The 18,500-nt window shown below is 29.2% G+C and overlaps 1 protein-coding gene across 2 annotated transcripts in view; it reads left to right on the top strand.

Annotated features, from left to right (window-relative positions):
* Tmtc4 (Transmembrane O-mannosyltransferase targeting cadherins 4) overlaps window positions 1–18,500 on the top strand; it is a 70,570-nt gene that overhangs the window by 6,941 nt on the left and 45,129 nt on the right. For both annotated transcript variants that reach the window (XM_067287328.1, XM_067287329.1), the window contains exons 4-6: window positions 8,113–8,200; window positions 11,396–11,496; window positions 14,782–14,865. In XM_067287328.1, the coding sequence (XP_067143429.1) occupies window positions 8,113–8,200; window positions 11,396–11,496; window positions 14,782–14,865 (273 nt within the window). The remainder of the gene's footprint in view (window positions 1–8,112; window positions 8,201–11,395; window positions 11,497–14,781; window positions 14,866–18,500) is intronic.

Below are 18,500 nucleotides of genomic sequence, written 5' to 3'. Positions count from 1 at the left end.
TAAATGCGTGGCTTGTAGAGATAAAAGTTTTCCAATGTTGTTTACCAAAATAACCTGAAAAGTTGGGGGCTGTGCTTAGTGTCAACAACTCCATCATGAAAAAAGTGTAGGAGTTATGAAAAAAAGACACAAACTCTTGGAAAAAATGTTTGAATGGTAAAAAGGTTATGAAACATGGAATATTAGAACCATTTTCAGACTGGTTGCATTGCAAGAACTATGAGATGAATTAGAAAAGTATACACTGTATATGACATTTTTACTGGAAATAAGATGAACATGAAATGGGGACATTCAATGTTGAAATTGTATGATGATACATGGAGGAAATGATACTACTAGACATGAATTTGGTACAGGTTTTGACATTGGAAAATTGTTGTGAAACTCCATTTTGAATTTTAATGTAGTAAAAGAAGATATTAGTTACATTTGTATCAAAATCAAATGTGCAAACATATCTTTTGTGAACACTCATGTGCTTATGCAATATAAACATTCTTTATGAAGTATACTTTTTATGTTGATGTACATACCACAATCCAGAAGGTCCCAATGAATGATGTATTCATATTGCTAAGAGATTGTAATGAAAAAATTGGGGAAAGAAGAGATTTATAGACACATAATTGGAAAAGAAAGCCTGCAAGATACTTCAAATGACAATAGAGTCTGATTAATCAATCCACTTAGCAGCAGCCAACGGTTTAATTGTGAGTAGAGTATCAGACTAAAAACAAACCTTGACCTCTCTATATAGAAGTATTGTAAATTGTATTGACCACATGCATATATTATCTGGGCTAATCACCAGTAATGGAGACATGAATAATGTGGAAACACAGATAATCCACAAGACTGTTTTAATGAAAGCTAATTGATTTTTCTTTTATTTAGTTTTTAATTGCACATTAAATTTGACTTAACAGTTTATATATTATGAATAAAATAAGTTTTGACAGTGATGATTAATTAATTAATATGCTTTAGATGTAATTAGTTGAATGAAACTTTTGACTTAAACAGTAAATGTGTTGAACTAGCAACTCACAGTTCTTGTATTATTAACTGGAATGACAAGTTGCCAGCTATATATCATTGTAAAATGTCATTAATTTTGTGATATTAATGATTTATTGATAAAGAAATGATTTAAAATGTTTTCTTCAAATAATTTTACGACTTACGTAATGAAAAAATAATAATACAGTGTACACATAAGTAAAGCCATATTGTTAAAAAATCAACTGCACTTACCGTACTTGTAAGGTCATTTAATTTATGTCTTGACATTCTGGAAATAGTTTTGACACTCAATATAACATTTTAAATAGCCAGAGTTAACAATACAGATTTTTTTTATTTTAATGCTAATATTTATATTCTTGATGTAAATTTTTATCAAGACTTAAGTGTGCATGGATAATTTGCAAAGTGAATAATCTGTACCTGGGTAATCAAGAGTATACTGTACTTATAAGTAAGAAATATGGAAGCAATATACAAAAGGTAAGAAGTTTTAGAGGTGCAGAATTCAATAGCAACCATTTCTTGGTAGGAGTAAACTTTAAAATAAAACTTAATAGAAATTTTCATAGAAAAATGGACGGGCAAGCATCTCTTGATATAAATGGCCTTAAAGATGCAGCAATCAAAAAAGAAAAAATACATTGATGAGCTGCAGGATTTTTATGGAAATGGAAACAGATAGTGCAGAAAATGGAAGTAACACAGCTTTAGACATAAATAACTTATAGCATATAGTTAGGGCTAAAAAATACACAGAAAAATGTTTACATAGGAAAAAAGAATGGTCCCAAAAATGGTTTGATAATGAATGTAAATTAATTGTTCAGAACAAAAGCTTGACAGATATGGATTAATGACAAAAATAATGTGGAAAATGAACAAAAGTAGAGAGAGGTCTGCAGGGTAACTTTTAGGTGGATAAAAAGGAAGGAAAAAAAAAAAGTATTTTCAAACAAAATTAGAAAATCTGAAGGAAAACTAACATAATAACTCAAGGAAGTTTTATAAAGAAATATCTATTTTTAGGAAAGATTACCAGAAATATCTTTTATGGATGGAAACATATTGGCAGACTATAAGGAAATTTGTCACAGATGGCAAGCATATTTTAAAGATTTTCTCAATTGTGACGAACTGGTAAATATGCTAACATATGAGACAAAATTTACTTGTGAACCATTTATTGCCTCACCAACTCCTGCAGAAACAGTGGAGATCATTAATAAGTAAGTCAAAGAACAATAAAACTGCTGGATCTAATGAAATAGCAGCTGAACTGATAAAGGTAAGCAGCCTTGAAATTCCTTAGGTTAATAGTAGTATGGGAAAAAGAAGAAATACCCTCTCGACTGGAATGAGATTTTAATAATACCAATTTTTAAAAAAGGTAACATTCGTAACTGTATCAATTATAGAGAAATCTAACTGCTATCAACAAGTTACAAAGTATTGTCTAACATAGTGCTAAACAGACTAAAATCATATGTTGAGGATATTCTTGGTGATTATGAAAAACTATTCAATCATACATCAGATATTAACATTAAGACAGGTTTATGAGAAAAGTTGTATATAGGGGAAGGAAGTTTTTTATTTGAATTATAATGAAAAGGTAGATATTATCTTTTTGTTGTAATACTGGAAACTAATTGGAAGATTAATAAAAAATAGTATTATAATTTTATATAGGGAAAAAACATTGTTAAATGAATAAGTAGAGAACATTATGCCTTAAAATATGTAATATTCATTTAAGCAAAGATGTGACCTTACAGTAGACTGTTGCTTTATATCTTCTTTTGGTGTAATAATCCACAGAAGAAGTTTTGGCACAGTGACTGAGTTAAAATGTATTTGGAGATAATATCTAACATTTTGTTGTAATTGATGTTTAAATAGAAAACTTTTCCTATAAGCATTGGTGTTGTAAGTTCTGACAGCACCTCTAAAATTCAGTTTGGAAGGAGAATACCGTCTTGTAAAAAATAAATTAAAAAAATTTTAATAACATTAAAATAATGTTTTTTTATTCTTAGAAATTAATCTAATAGGTGAACTGATGGTAAAAAGCTTGCTTGTTAATACCATATTTTTGCAGATTGTCTGGCATGTCGGTCTATCTGGGAGAGATCATGAAATCAGATATTTCCATATGGTGACAACTGGCATGCTGGTTTATTCTGGGGAAATGCCAGTTTAAGTGAGGTTATACATCCTGTCTACAGGGCAAGTAAAACAAAGGAGTTTTATTCTAAAACCATGAAACTGTCAGCATTACATCAGAAACTATGAATATATGTTTAATTTCTGCATTTTGTCTTCTTTCTAATGATGTAAAATACTTGTGGAGTGCCTAAAGTGCTTTTTTATGTTTATTTTATTGTAATTTGATTCAAAAATGAACATATTAAATTTCAGAAACTCAATGTAAATCAGGGGTGTCCAACCTTTTTGTTTTTCTGGGCCACATTGGAAGGTGTCATGGAGTTTTGGGCCACAAGTATTTTATACATACTTGTGGCCCAATCCTTAAATATACAAGTTTATTTAAGGATTAACATGTCTAGATTATAGTAATAAGTATTAAAACTTTATCACAAAAAAGGATATTTTAAAAAATTACTTCTACAGACACTTTCAATTTTTACTTAGAAATAGATAAATTCATTTATTATAAAGTAGACAGACAAAAATTTATTTGAAAAACACAAATATTTGTTCTATTTGGGTCTCTAATTAATAAAAAAATGACAAACCACCATATTTGACTAATATATTTATAAATAATACATAGCCAAAAAGTAGCCAATGTGCCAAATGATATTTTTTACACCAAACTAAAAAAAGGGTAGCCAAATTTGGTGCAAAGGAGCCAAATCTTGCAATGCTGGAAGAAATACTAAATAAAGCTGGTGTTGGGACTCAAAGGATTATACTCCTAAATGCAGGGAAAGGAGAGAGAGAACAAAAGATAAAGAAGTGAAGAAGGTTGGAAAATTAAGGGTCAATATTTGCACAACAGAAGGTCTATTTAACCTTTCTCATTACTTTTTATTCATTGGCCTTTCTCTCCTTTCCCTGTATTTGGGTCTATAATCCTTTGAGTCACAACTCCAGCTTTATTTAGTATTCCTTCCTCATTCATATATTTCCAAATATTTGAAAATATTTCCTTTCCACTCAAAAATAAAATATGTATAAAGGTTTATGGCTTTGTGAAACTTCTTTTTTGAGTTTATGCCATTGAAATGAATACCGTATATCTCAGCGGATAAGATGATAGTTGAATCATAAAAAAAAGGCCCCGAAAATCCGGGGTTGTCTTATAGGACAGATACAAAAAATTAGAATGAAATTTATATAAATTAAAACCATTATAAAAAAAACGGACAAACTGTAATTATTTACTAGTAGAGAGTAGGGCATGTCCACAAAGAATAGCCCGTAAGATGTTTTTGTGAATAGACAAGGTCATTACCCGAATGCCAAATCAGTGCGAATGCTTGCAACAATCGCAAGGCAGTGCTGCCAGAAGCAAGAAAATAAATTTGTTCATTTGAAAAATTACATATTCCGTTTTTAATTTCGTATACGTTATACAGTATTATTATTCAGATGATGATCACCGATCTAAACTAAATTCATAGGCCATTGATAGTTTGGGGGTTGTCTTATAGGACAGATATATGCTAAAACTATAAAACTTTGACGAAAATGTATACCTCGTCTTATCCGAAGGTCGTCTTATCCGCCGAGATATACGGTAAGTAAAAATAAAATTATAAAATTTGGCAGTTTTGTTTACATGTTTATTGGGTTGCATTGGAACATACCTTGGGCCGCATGCAGCCTGTAGGCCATGGGTTGGATGCCCCTGACCCCTGATGTAAATTATCTCAGTTTACACTGATTAACATGTGCTTTGTGTGAAATTTGAGACGATGTTATTTTTAAGGTTACACCTAAAAGAACACCAGGCTGCGATTCATCTAAAAAGACAGGAGTCACCTTGGTACCAACACTGCAGTAATTCTCATTGTAATATTGATAGGAATAATGTTAAAATTTTGTATAAAGTAGAAAACTGGTTTAAAAGAAGAGTTATAGAACATTTTTGTATTGTGGAATATGTAAATTTAATAAACCAAAATTTCGGGATGAACGTAGATGCATGCTGGGAAAGAGTAACCAGTATAAAATGAACAAGTTGTTTGTTGTTGGATAATCCACTGAAGAGGCTAAAGCGAAATGCATTTGGAGATTTTGAATGTAATAAACAGCAAAAAATTTGATTCTAGTAGAAGTTAGTATCTGTTGTCAATCATCTGTCCGCTAATCACTCGAAGTAGGTTACAAAAGAGTAGTTTCTTTTTACTCGTCTTTTAATCTGAAAATATTTTATTTTTAGAATTTACAAATATTTTACGGTCATGTTGGATTGGATGGTCAGTCCCACACTGACTTACTACTACTACAACTAATGTCAATAAGCCACTAATTGTTTTATTGCACTGTAAACGAAAACTCTTTCTGATTTTAAATTACTCAAGTTACAATGTTATTTTTTTGTACTTGGAAGAATGTTTTTTTTTTTTTCAACATCTGTTTAATAATTAGTTTTGTTAGATCTGATTAATTTTATATTTTAGTCACAGTTTAAATGGCATGCCTTTAACCATGGGGTTTCCAGCATGCTGGTTTCCTTCGGTTGTATGCAGTATGCTGGTCAATCCATGAAAATATAATAAAATTAATTATGTAAACTTAAGCAGTATTCATTTTGTCTATTTCATCTTTATGTCTGCATAAGAAAGTAGTATAAGATTTCCTGAAATAACTAGTGATTTGATTTATTTATTTGTACAAATTATGCATATTGTCAAATGTGATAAACTCATTTCAAGTAATAACTAAATAGTTACCATACCTAATACTGTATTGTGTGTTTAATGTGATATTCAGAACCAACATGATCTTCACAATAATCAAATTCTTAAATGTTATTTTTAAATATTTAATTTTCTATTGACTATTTTTTATTAAGTCAAAACCAACATGTGATCAGATATTGTAACACATGCCAATCTCAGTTTTGCATAATTTGCATTCTGCCAATTAAACAAGTCTAATATTGCACTTCAGCAAACCAGAAGCAATGCCATTATTTCTCTTTCACTTTGAATATCAATTAAAATATAAATATTAATCACATCACATGTTTATGAAACTAAATTTTGAATTAACAATGAAATACTCCCTATCCAGGGTAATAAGTTATTTCATTTAGTTTCATAAATACAGTGGACCCACGATATAACGTGCACGTCGGGCGGGAAACAACACCCGCATTATAAGGTGAAACCACGTTATACCGAGCGGCGCGGTGTAACGCGGTTCACCTCTTTACTTTAGCAATGATGTCAAGCTTTTATTTCACGCTGTAAGCTTTTCTTTTACTCATCATGCATACAATAATTAAACACTATTCAAAATACATGCAGAAACTCGATACGTACACAATTACTCAATACGCAGTAACAATAAAATGCGCTACTCACTAATGCCGCACGGACCTGTATAAACGTGTTTGAACTTATTGTGTCGCAAACATCGCCCGCACTATAACCGAGTGCGCGGTATAGTGAGCAGCGCTATAACGAAGGTCCACTGTAATGTGATGCTATTATACATGTCAATTTTTATATTTTAATTGTATTCCCTCTATTTAAATTTTGATCATATTTGATTGATTTGGAAAATGTTATGTATAGTTTTCATTCTAAATGATCTAAATATGTTAATTTTATAAAAATGAAAACATTAGTAATAGCAAAGTTTAGTATTTTATAACGTATTTTTGATATTTGTGTGTTATTTTTTGTTCCTCCTCTTTAATAGTCCTGCATGTACTATAAACAGCAGCCAGAGTGCACCATATAGGGTCCTGCTAGCTATGAATTATCATGTTAGTTTGATTCTGATTATTTGTTTTTAATTACAAAAATTTGTTTGACTTTTCTGTATTTGTATTAACAGTAATTAGAACTAATATTAAACATTAATTAATTTTAGTATCAGAGTCTGTGTGTAACAGAATACTATAGTAAACTTGTATATGACAGTCATAAAGAAGTATTAATAAAAAAACAGTTTTTTAATTAGGATTTGGAACATTTCATTTGTTGTACGAGTGCATTAATGTTTTTAGAAATACAGTAGAGAGTCGTTTATCCGAATCAATTGGGGACTGGGGCTGTTCGGATTAGCGATTTGTTCGGATAACCGATTATGTACGAAAAAATATATTAACCTATCCGACGTTGAAATTTTTCTCCGTCGCGTGTCGCTTCGTGTTGAATTTTTGTCGATTTTAAGCCTAACGAAAATTTTTATAATAATAATCGAGGCTATTGTATCGTTAAAAATTATTTCTTTATTTTGTACAAACAAAATAAATATATTGAAAAATATAAAAACATAAAAATTATACTTTAGAAGTAAATCTAGTATCAAAAAAGTTCGATTCGACGCGACACAGTCTGACTGGAAAGCGTTCGGATAAACGACTCTCTGCTGTACTTCAGTAAGAATTTTTCTAGAAAATCTATTAGGAATAATTAGATTTCTGATCTTTTTTAGGGAATCACTCACTCAATGACATAATATGTAAGTGTCAACAGTATATATTTTGTTAGTTTTATCAGTATATTTTTTTATAAAAATTGAATTAAAATAAAGTTGGCAGGAACAGCATTTCTCTTGGATGCAGTCCAAATTTCTAATGGTCATTTAACATGAGCATGTTACAACTTTTGAAGTTATTTTAATAAAAATTATTTCATTTTATTTGAGGTTTTTGAAGAAAATTTGGGAATTTGTATAATTAAGTATCATTTTAGGAGAATTACCGTATTTTATGGACTATAAGACGCTACGGACTATAAGACACACCTGAGTTTTGGTAGAAATTTTTTGAAGAAAAAAGTGCGTCTTATAGTCCGTAAAATACGGTAAATCTAAATATTTAATATATTTCAAAATCATATTGAATTTTTCTTGCTTTTTTTTCTTTTTTTTTTTTAGGTATCTGCAGTTGTAGGAAGAGCTGATTTATTATGTGCTTTATTTTTTTTCCTATCATTTTTAGCATATGTAAAAGGTTGTAAAAAAGGTAAATAGTTATTTAAATTATACAAGATAATAAATAATAATAACAATTAGAAGTATTTTCTAATAAAAGTAAAATAATTTTTAATTTTTATGTGCATACAATTTTTTATACATAGTATTAGATTGTCGCAAATGATTTTTACTTTTGACTTTGAATGTTTATTAATTTAATTTAAAACTTATATATTTAATCAAAATTGTTTCTATCAACATTAATACACTTTTTCCAATGCAATAGAAATGCATTAATGACAATTTGATAAAAATCACATGATTGAGAAGCCAAATAGTAAAGGTTTTTATTGTGTCCTCTTCCTTGAAGACCAAAACTTAATAGCAGCAAACCTCCCTGCAAAATTTCAGAAATTTAGACAAAATGCACAGCAGTTAAGATTCAAAGAGAGTGAACAAAATTGTGCCCCCACACAAACACATCAATCTATACATACATACATATGTGCATACATATGTACATACATACAGAAAAAACCCCACAAAGTTTGTGAATTTCTCGAAGGTTTGAGGTACAAAGTTTTTGAATTTCTCAAAGTTAAAAATCTTGGGGGGGTCATTTTTTGACTGATCGTCATACTTTTCCTTTGGTACGTATAACAAGAGCCGGGAAACCAAAATTAATTTTTATAACTCAAAATGGCAGTAAACTTAGTGCAAATAATTATTTTTACTTAGAATCATGCAAATCATGTTTGAAAATTTAACATATTACAGCATCATCTGTGAATCATAACAAAAACACTCATAGTTGTAATGGAACAGTCATTTTATCATTAAAAAAATTTCGAACAACACCTTAAATACTTTTATCAGTGACACTTTCATTTATTTAAATGAGCATTTTCGTCCTCTTTTCATAGGTCTGTGCAGGGGCGGATCTACATAGCAACTAATAGGGCTTAATCCCTGGGCCCCTAAGTGTCAAGGGCCCACAAATATTGAATTATTATCATAAATTTTTAATACTTTTTCATTAACAATGAGCACTTATTGTATAGTAAAAAATATATAATATAATAAATATATTTAAACTCTGATTTTGATGTTATTAAAAATGAATTTTAAACACCAATTTATAGATTTTTAATCTAACAAAAATGGGGTCCCATTGGACTTCAATAAGCCCTAGGCCCCAAAAAACTTAGATATGCCTCTGGGCCTGTGTCACATTTAACAAGAAAATTTGAACTGTCTTAAACTTTTTGAATCTTCTTGCTAAACTTGATGCAGACCTATGAAAAGAGATCAAAAATGCTCCATTAAATAAATTAAAGCGTTGTTGAAAAAGTATTTAAGGTGTTGTTCAAGCATTTTATCATTATAAGTAAACGTAGTAAATATTAGAAACAATTTTACATAATATTTTTTCAATTAGAATATAATTTTGTTTATATTTTAAACTGTTTTGTGGACACTTAAATATTTTTCTTGACCACCAGCCTCGATTTGAAATTGCTGGTCAAGTCAACCCAGCTGGGTGGCAAATTAATGCCACCTTATCTCCCCTAAAATGGGGACAGTTAGTAAAAAGAAAAGTTTCAAGAAAACTCAAAAGAAAAGTCTGCTGTGACAGACACCTTGTATATTAGTATTGCGTACTCTCTGTTTTAGTGACGTGAAATTTTCCAATAAACTAATACTTAATTGTTAATATAGTAATTTAAGAAATTTTTAATCTTCAACTGAAACAAAAAATTAATTTTCTTGTTAAATGTGGAAGAATTGGAAATTATGATGAGATTTGCTCGATTCTGATTCTGAGACCCAGAAAACGTCTGAGTTTTCTGATTCCTTTCCGATTAATTGTCCCATCATTAGACCAAACACGCTCTTTCATTCAAATATTTAAGTTTCTAAACATCTTATGTACTATCTGCAAATTTCACACTTTCCATCTTCTGATGGAACCCTGAATATGACTGGTGTTCTTGATGGGTCAAAACACTCCTTATCATTTCTTAAAAGTTAGAATATGTTGGGTTTTGTGATCCCTGTATACGACAAATGTGAGCTAAATCTGGTAGCCTTCAAAGGGCCTGCTTTTATTTCTTTCACTTTGTGTTGTGAATCAGTTTTAAATCTGCTCACCAGATTATCCACATGACATGACTACCTGTGCTATGCCACTGTTTGCTTGATGTATTTTAGTTTCTTTAACATATCAGTATAGCTGGAACAATGAATGAATGTTCTCTGAATGAGGGCTGCCTTGAAAGTGAACATTTTGAACTTACAAAGGTCACGTTATATAGCTGGTATGTAAATTGGATAATCTTTAGACTTTCTGTATATTGTAGTTGCCAAATGATTGCCGGATTACATCGGGCTATATTAATGCTAGTAAGTACTAATTAAATTTCAGGTAATGTGGCCTAGAGGTAGGCATTAACCATCATCTCTTGATAAATTTAATAAATATAATTAAATTAATATTTTAATAATCAATTTAAAAGTTAAAAGTAGCTGAATTTAAATCTGGTAATTGTTTGGTTTCATTATAAGATATCAGGCATCGAGATGTTTATGTGTATAGTCAATCTCTTGTTCTAACTGCAGGGTGAGGCCATATGAATTATTATTAGTTTCCAGTTCCATATTACTCCAATGTACTTTGAGTACAATATAATATGCTATGGAAATTTAGGAAATATTAGCTGTTCTAAGTTTCTCAAAAGTAATTTACATACCATTCCCATCTGAAACTGCGTTCCCATCCACTATTTTGAATATATGTCTTGTTGATAAACGAAAACACAATATTAATGTGTTATTAAACCTGTGTAATGCTGGAATTTTAAGGAGTTAATTTTATTTTTGAAAAGTTTTGAGAATATAAATTTATAATATGTTTCAAATGAAAATCAACTTTGATTGAATTTTGTTCTAACTGAAAGTGTATTATTAACTGTAGTCAAAGACGAAAGTATTCCTTTGTTTTTTATATATTATATTGTCATTGTGTAATTTCTTTGAAAAAATATATTATGGTAGAGGTGTAAGAAAGTTATTCATTATTCTGATAGAAAACTAATTTAGTCAAATACCTGCATATTCTACAATTATAATCCATATTATACTGATAAAATGGTTATAGATTCTTGATTAATAATTACATTTGTAAAAATAAATTTAATTTATATCATTATTCAATAAATAATAATACTTTTTCTTATAATAATAGCTATAGAGGTGAACATTGCATCTTCCCTTACTTGGATAGGAATTTGTTTAATATTAGCAGGAATTTCAATGCTTTGTAAAGAACAAGGTATTACAGTCATTGTAAGTATTATTCAATTCAATGATATCATTCACTTTAACAGATATATATATATATAGGTAGAGTAGTAAACTAGTTTCAAGTTATAATGATGATTTTATTAAGTTGCTTATTCAGTAGTATAAATATACTGTTTTTTAGAATAGAAATAAATAGAATAGGTTGAAGAACATTTGTGTATGTTTATTAAATGTTTTCTCAGCAAAGGTAAGGTGTTGAAGTGTTAAATGAATAGAAGTTTTGAAGTGTGGTAAATTTTGATTTATGTTAATTAATGATATTTAGTTTTATTAATTGTTATTTTATTATCACGCATTAAATTATTTATTATTATGATGGTACATTTCTGTTTAAAATTATTTAAATTTAATTTATTAATTCCACAATACATAAGATGTTCACTATGTACGGTAATACCTCGACTTACGCGAACCTGGAGTTATGCGATTTTCAAATCTCGTCGATTCGTCTTTTGTTTGAGCGCCACACAACTCTTGATTACTCACTCCTCCCACGCTGTTGTTCAGCTTACATGTTCAGACCTGTCGTGTGGAATCGACACATAGCTACGATTTATTTTGTGTTATTTATTTCTATGTCTGTTATATCTACGGAGACGTGAGAGACTCTACTATGTCATCCAAACGAAGTAGAACTGATTCTTCTGCATCAAACAAGAAAAGAAAAACTTTATCTTTGGAATGTAAGGTTAACATTATTAAAGACTTCGATACAAAAATGAAAATATGTGAATTGACAAAGAAGTTTGATCTACCGGAATTGACGGTCAGAACAACTGTAAAAGGTAAAGAAAAAATTCTCGAAGCTGTGATAACTTGACAGAAGGCCTCGGTTCAATTGAAAAGGGGTTACAAACTTTAGAAAATATAGACTCCAACGAAGAGTGCATTTCTTCTACAAAACGAGAAATAAAAAAATGATTAGCATGCCATGAGGAAATTTTGCGGGAGAAAAAAAATCTTTGAGCCATCAGACGAATTTGTTAGATTTTATGAAGCCTTCTACATCAAAATAACTTCGGTTTACGGTTTTAATAATATAATTTGTTATACATATGTATTATCTAAGATTTTATTAAACATTTTATTCTAAATTATTGTTTTCTTTAGTCTCCGGCTCCAATTAAAAATAATTTGTATGCATTTATATACGAAATTATACCCTGATTTACGCGAATTCGACTTACGCGGTTATCGCTCGGTCCCACCTATCGCATAAGTTTGGGGTATTACTGTATTAGTTTGTAGTTTGATAATTAATAGTAAACACAAAACATTATCATCAAATAGTTATGCTACTTGTAGTTGTTTCATCATTAAATATTAGTATCCTATACTTAAAATAACTATAACAGTATTAACAGTATATCTTGTATTAAATGTTGGCATAGTCTTTGCATAAAACACACAATTTTTTGTCAAACTTTATATTCCGTAGAAATACCTTGTAACTGGTACTGTAATTTCCTGCTTATAATTTGCAGATAATGTGTTAAAAACCATTTGACCATTGCATGTAATTTGTGACACTTTTTCCAAAACAATGGTCTTAAAATAATTAATTATTGTTAAATTAAAAAGTCATCTTGATATTATAGAATATGATAAGGTGTCGTGTTTACATGTTGGGTGGACACAAAAGTCAAAATGCAGTAACCTATTCATTTCTACTTGTGAATAGAATATAGTGTTAATTCTTTTGCCTCTGTGTTCTTACTGTATTGAATTCTTTATTATATCATTGTCTAGTTGGACTTTGTATATTAATAGGACTTATTATACTGGTATTGTTTCCATTTTAGCAAACAGAGGAAATCTTATTCAGAAAAACGAAATATCTTTATTTTGTAGTCATACTCCATTTTATTTGTTCTTTTTTACTTTTACATGACCCTTTATCATTATTTGCATGTAAATAATGCTTTAATTTTGTATTGCATACTTTAAAATAATTCATCAGTTTAATTTCATAAAAATTTATATATTTGATATAATATTGTAACAACATTTTTATTGTATACATTTCAAATTTATTTATATAGCAATTCTATTGTTTAAAAGTTTATTTTAAAATATTGATGAAAAATTTAAACAGCATTTTTTCACAAATGTTTTTAGAATGATTTTTCTTTGTTTTTTAAGAAACATTAAAAACACTTCTATGTGTTTATTTAATCTTTTAGTATTTAACCAAACTTCTTGCACATTTAAATTTTATTTCTGTTTATTTACATAGCTTATGTTTATACACGAAATTATTAAAAAATTTATAATAATTAATTTAGAAAGAGGTCAACATAAAAAGTTAACATATACAGGTAAATTAATGCATTTTATGGCATATAAGATACAATTTTTATTCGAAACAAAAAAGCTAAAATAAATCGCCTTGCATCTTATACGTGAAGTTGTAATCTCTCATAGGCCTGATGATTTACTCAAAGAGCTTTTCAATAGGCTACTGCAGGTAACTGCTACTAAGTTCAATTCTTGAATAAAAATATTATTATTTTTATTAATTTTTGTTATAGCTAAGCTGATAATAATACAGTAGAGCATCGTTTATCCGAATCAATTGGGGACTGGGATTTTTCGGATAACCGATTATGTACGAAAAATATATTAATCTATCCCGTGTTTAAATTTTTGTTCGTCGCGTGTCGCTTTGCGTTGAATTTTTGTCGATGTTAAGCCTAACGTAAGTTTTTTAAAATAATAATCGTCACTATTGTATCGTTAAAAATTATTTTTTTATTTTATACAAACAAAATAAATATATTGAAAAATATAAAGACAAAAAAATTATATTTTGGAAGTTAATCTAGTATCAAAAACGTTCGATTCGGAACGAGACAGTCCGACTGGAATGCTTTCGGTTAACCGACATTTTGGTTGATCGGCTTTCGGATAAACGACGCTCTACTGTACGTGTATTCAAGTGGAATATTTTAATAGTAAATTCTAATTGTATATGACTTTTCTATAAACTCCTATTATCTTGATAAATAAAGTATGCATTCTAATTTTACCTTTTCGGCCAGAATATAATAAAAAGAAAATTTTGGTAAGAGTGCATAAGGTGCAGCAGGATGGTTTAATTAAATATAAAAATACTTTTAATTTCTTAAATATTCTGTGCTGAATTGAGGGCAAATCTTACGTGTCTATGCATCTTATATGCTGTAAAAAACATTAATTTTAATTATTAATAAAACATTTATATCTTAAGTTGTTATCCATGTTTTCTTTTTCTAATTTTAATTTCAGGGTATCTGCAGTGCCTATGATATTATTATTAATTGCAAAATCGATCTTTCATTAATCAGCTTGTTGAATTTATCCACATATAAAGTAAGTATTTTATTTCTTATAGTTAATTATCATAATTATTAAACACGATCAATTGATGAAGATTTAACTCTACTATTATTTTGTGAAGATTAGTTTGTTTATTCAACAATTATAAAACATTTCAAATATTAATATTTTGATAGTGATATTTGTGTTTTATACATATTTAGCAAAGTTTATGTCAATCAAATAGTAACATTACAATAAAAAGTTTAAAAATATAATTAGTTGATTCTGAAGTGTTATTTTTGATTAAATGGCGATACACCTTGGGGGCATTCCGTACCAAGTGATCAAGTCGCCCCACCTGACTACCTTGGATTTTGATTAAATTTGATGTGTAGCTTTCTAAACTAAGCAAAGAGAATTATGAAAAATTTTAGACCTCAATATACAATACTTCAGTTGTAGGAGTCCCTTAAGTGAAAGTAATTAAATTGCTGTGATAGCAATTCAAAACATTTTCCCATTTTTGGCATGCTGCTATACAGCAACTAAGGTTGATATTTTCTTGAAATACAGTCAAACGTCTATATAGAAGGTTGCTAAATCCTGAAAAAAATTTGCATTAGGGAAATTCTGTTACCACCAACCAAAGCCGAAATTATCGGGCTGGAAACGGCTATATTAATTATAAAATTACAAGATAATTTGCCATTAGAGTGTGGGATTCCAGCCCGATAATTTCGGCTTTGGTCGGTGGTAGCTTTATATATTACGGGTTGGCTGATGATGATTGAAATTCTGTTATACAGAGATTACACTTTTTTTCTGGTAAACAAAGTATTATTTTAACATAATTTAAATTAATATAAACATAATATACAGTAATAATGTACTATAAATGTAATTTTAAAATTAAAATTATTCTAATTAAGTATACATTTGTGTATTAAAATACAAGTTAGTTTAACTATATTTTTGTAAAAGTTTGTAAATTTTTGTTGCACAGAACAATTAAAAAATGTTCTGTCTTCATAATATGTTTGACACTCATTAAGAGCAGTAAAACTATTTTATCTAAATCAATGTACACGCAGGTTCTAGCATGTTTTGCTGTGGGTGTTGCATCATTGATTAATTTCAAAATTCATTCATGATTTGTTATGGTTGATGAACTACTCACAGAAATTCCAAACTTTGCTGTGATGACTTTCTTTTTTGAGCCTTTATCAACTTTCTACAATACATTATTCACTGTACAGACTGCCATGATTTTATGACTTGGATGTGCTTCCAGAGAAAGTAGCGTAAATAAAATTGGTGTAAAAATAATCCATTATACTGTATTGTACAGTACACTATTATGAAGTGAATGAAGATGCATTTAAAATTGTCCAAAAATTTATACAGTGCAGTAACTTTTTCAATAAAAACATGTTAACTGCAAGTTACAGTATTACTAAGAAATACTGTATAATATAGTATTAAATTTATTTATTTTACTACTGTAACTCTAAAACATTTGTTAATTGTAAATTGTTTAGGTCCAAATGCCATCATTAACAGATAATTTCTTTCTCCCTTCTTTGCAACTGGGAGCCATTTGGAAGCAGATTACAAGATGGTTTTAAAAGATAACGACCATTATTTGTCACACCTGGGCTATGGTTTATCAAAGGATTTACAGATTCATACCTGAAAATTGAACCTAAATTCAAATTCAACCGAGATGGAGTTGTTGACTTTTAATGATTGATAGTCCTTACAAATTTAAAAAAGTTGTTATATGGAAATTTAACTTCATTATTTAGAAGCAATTTTACATATTTTTTTTTGGCTGAAAGAGCAGTGTACAATGCAAAAATTCGATTATACAGAGAAATTTGCTATATACAAGTGTAATATGGATATTTGACTGTATATGTTTTTTGCCGGTTATTGGTGTTTAGTTGTGTTTATAAGCACGTTACACCTGGTATAGTAGTAATGACTATATTTTGTTGAAAATTGCTGCAGCAGTTCACCGCTTTGCATTGTGTAAACTGTATAAATTTGAAGGGTCAAACTTGATTATTATTCTTACCAGCTGCAGTCAGTTGAAAAAATTTGCTGCAACAAAGAGTCAAATTTTTGAGACAGCTATATTTTTTAAACATTAACCCTTTTCAGCTTCTAGCAAAACATGTAAAATGTTGCAATTCACATCCACCTGATGGCAGCTTCAGGTTTATGGAGTTTGTTTTGAATCGGAATGCATCGAATAGAATGCATTTGTAGAATTCAAATTTGAACAGGCCTGTATAAGGTGTGCTGAGCCATACTGTCACTCTGGTTATAAAGGTGTATTGCACTGTACCTGCCATATTTTGGATAGCTGTGTCTTGTCCCAAGAGTTGATGTAATTGGAGTTATGGCTAGCTTTAAATATTTTAATGGACTCTGATGTGGTTCCAGTTTGTGGAGGATCTGATGAGCTGGACCTCTATATGGTCTTTCAAGATAATGCTTTGCTGGAAGCTGAAGAGGTTTAATGATCTGAAGATATTATTAATACATGTTTCCAGTATTAAAGAAGTACAAATTATCTCAGGAATAGTCTCACAGAAAAAGATATTTTCCTGTGAGATTATTGACTAGATGGTTCTTAATAAAGCTTGTAAATTTTACTTTTAATTTCAAGATCAACTTGCTTCCAAAAAATAAGATACTAATTTTTTTTCATTTTTGAACCCCATTATCTCAAAAATGATATGTCCAATTTCTATTCTTTGACCACCGTTTGAAAGAGCTCACTTTTCTCTACAAGAATATTGTATTTGTTTTACTTTCCTGGAGAGTAAGATGCTGATAGCTGGTTAAGCTTGAAAAATTGGAACTAAGTTCCATTTAAGAACCCAAGTTTTTATATGTATCTTAGTGTTTTAAAGGCAAAGGCCGTACTATTATACTTTTCGGAATACTAAATGTATAGCACCTTAATGGGAAAAGTCGACAGAAGAGCGGCAAAGACCCGAAATGCATTTTGGCAAATGGAAAAAGAGAATTAAACAGATGTATAGAAAGCCTTGCGTCATTTATATTACACTTCATTGTGAGAAATAATCAAATAAGAAGATTGACATGATTTCACATAAATAAGAATTAAAATTATATTGTTACTGTGTTATGTAATGCACCAATTTTGTTGTTTATTTTTATTTATAATTATTGTTTGCTTTAATTTTTTCAGTTACATTTTCTTTCGAATATTCTTTATATAACTTCATATATTTGCATATCTAATTATTTTTATTTATTTGTTTACTTTAACTTTAATTTGATGCATTAGATTATTCAATTTGAAAAAAAGACCTGTTTGAAAAAAAACTCAGTTTAAATGCCAGAACATTCAGTAAACCATTCGGTTTGAATGTTTAGAACTTGAAGCAGGCTCATAAACTAGGCTGAAAATTTAATAAATATAAAAATATTATGAATATACAAAGAAAAACTTTACTTGCTTCTCTTTTTCTTATCTGTTGTTTTAACACACCAGTGACAATCCATAAAAAATTCACACACACCAAGACATCTTCAGTTGAAAATGTTTGTTTTGAATAAAGCATTGCTGTGAAAGACACATAAGGAAGGTGTGAAATTAAATATTTAGGGAATTTTTGTTTTCTTAATAGTTGTGTTTTCTTCTTAAAACA

Source organism: Centruroides vittatus, unplaced genomic scaffold, assembly GCF_030686945.1.
Source record: "Centruroides vittatus isolate TY-2023 unplaced genomic scaffold, ASM3068694v2 scaffold_450, whole genome shotgun sequence".
Classification (NCBI taxonomy): domain Eukaryota; kingdom Metazoa; phylum Arthropoda; class Arachnida; order Scorpiones; family Buthidae; genus Centruroides; species Centruroides vittatus.
Note: the sequence above shows the minus strand (reverse complement) of the source record. Positions and strands in the feature narration are given on the sequence as shown.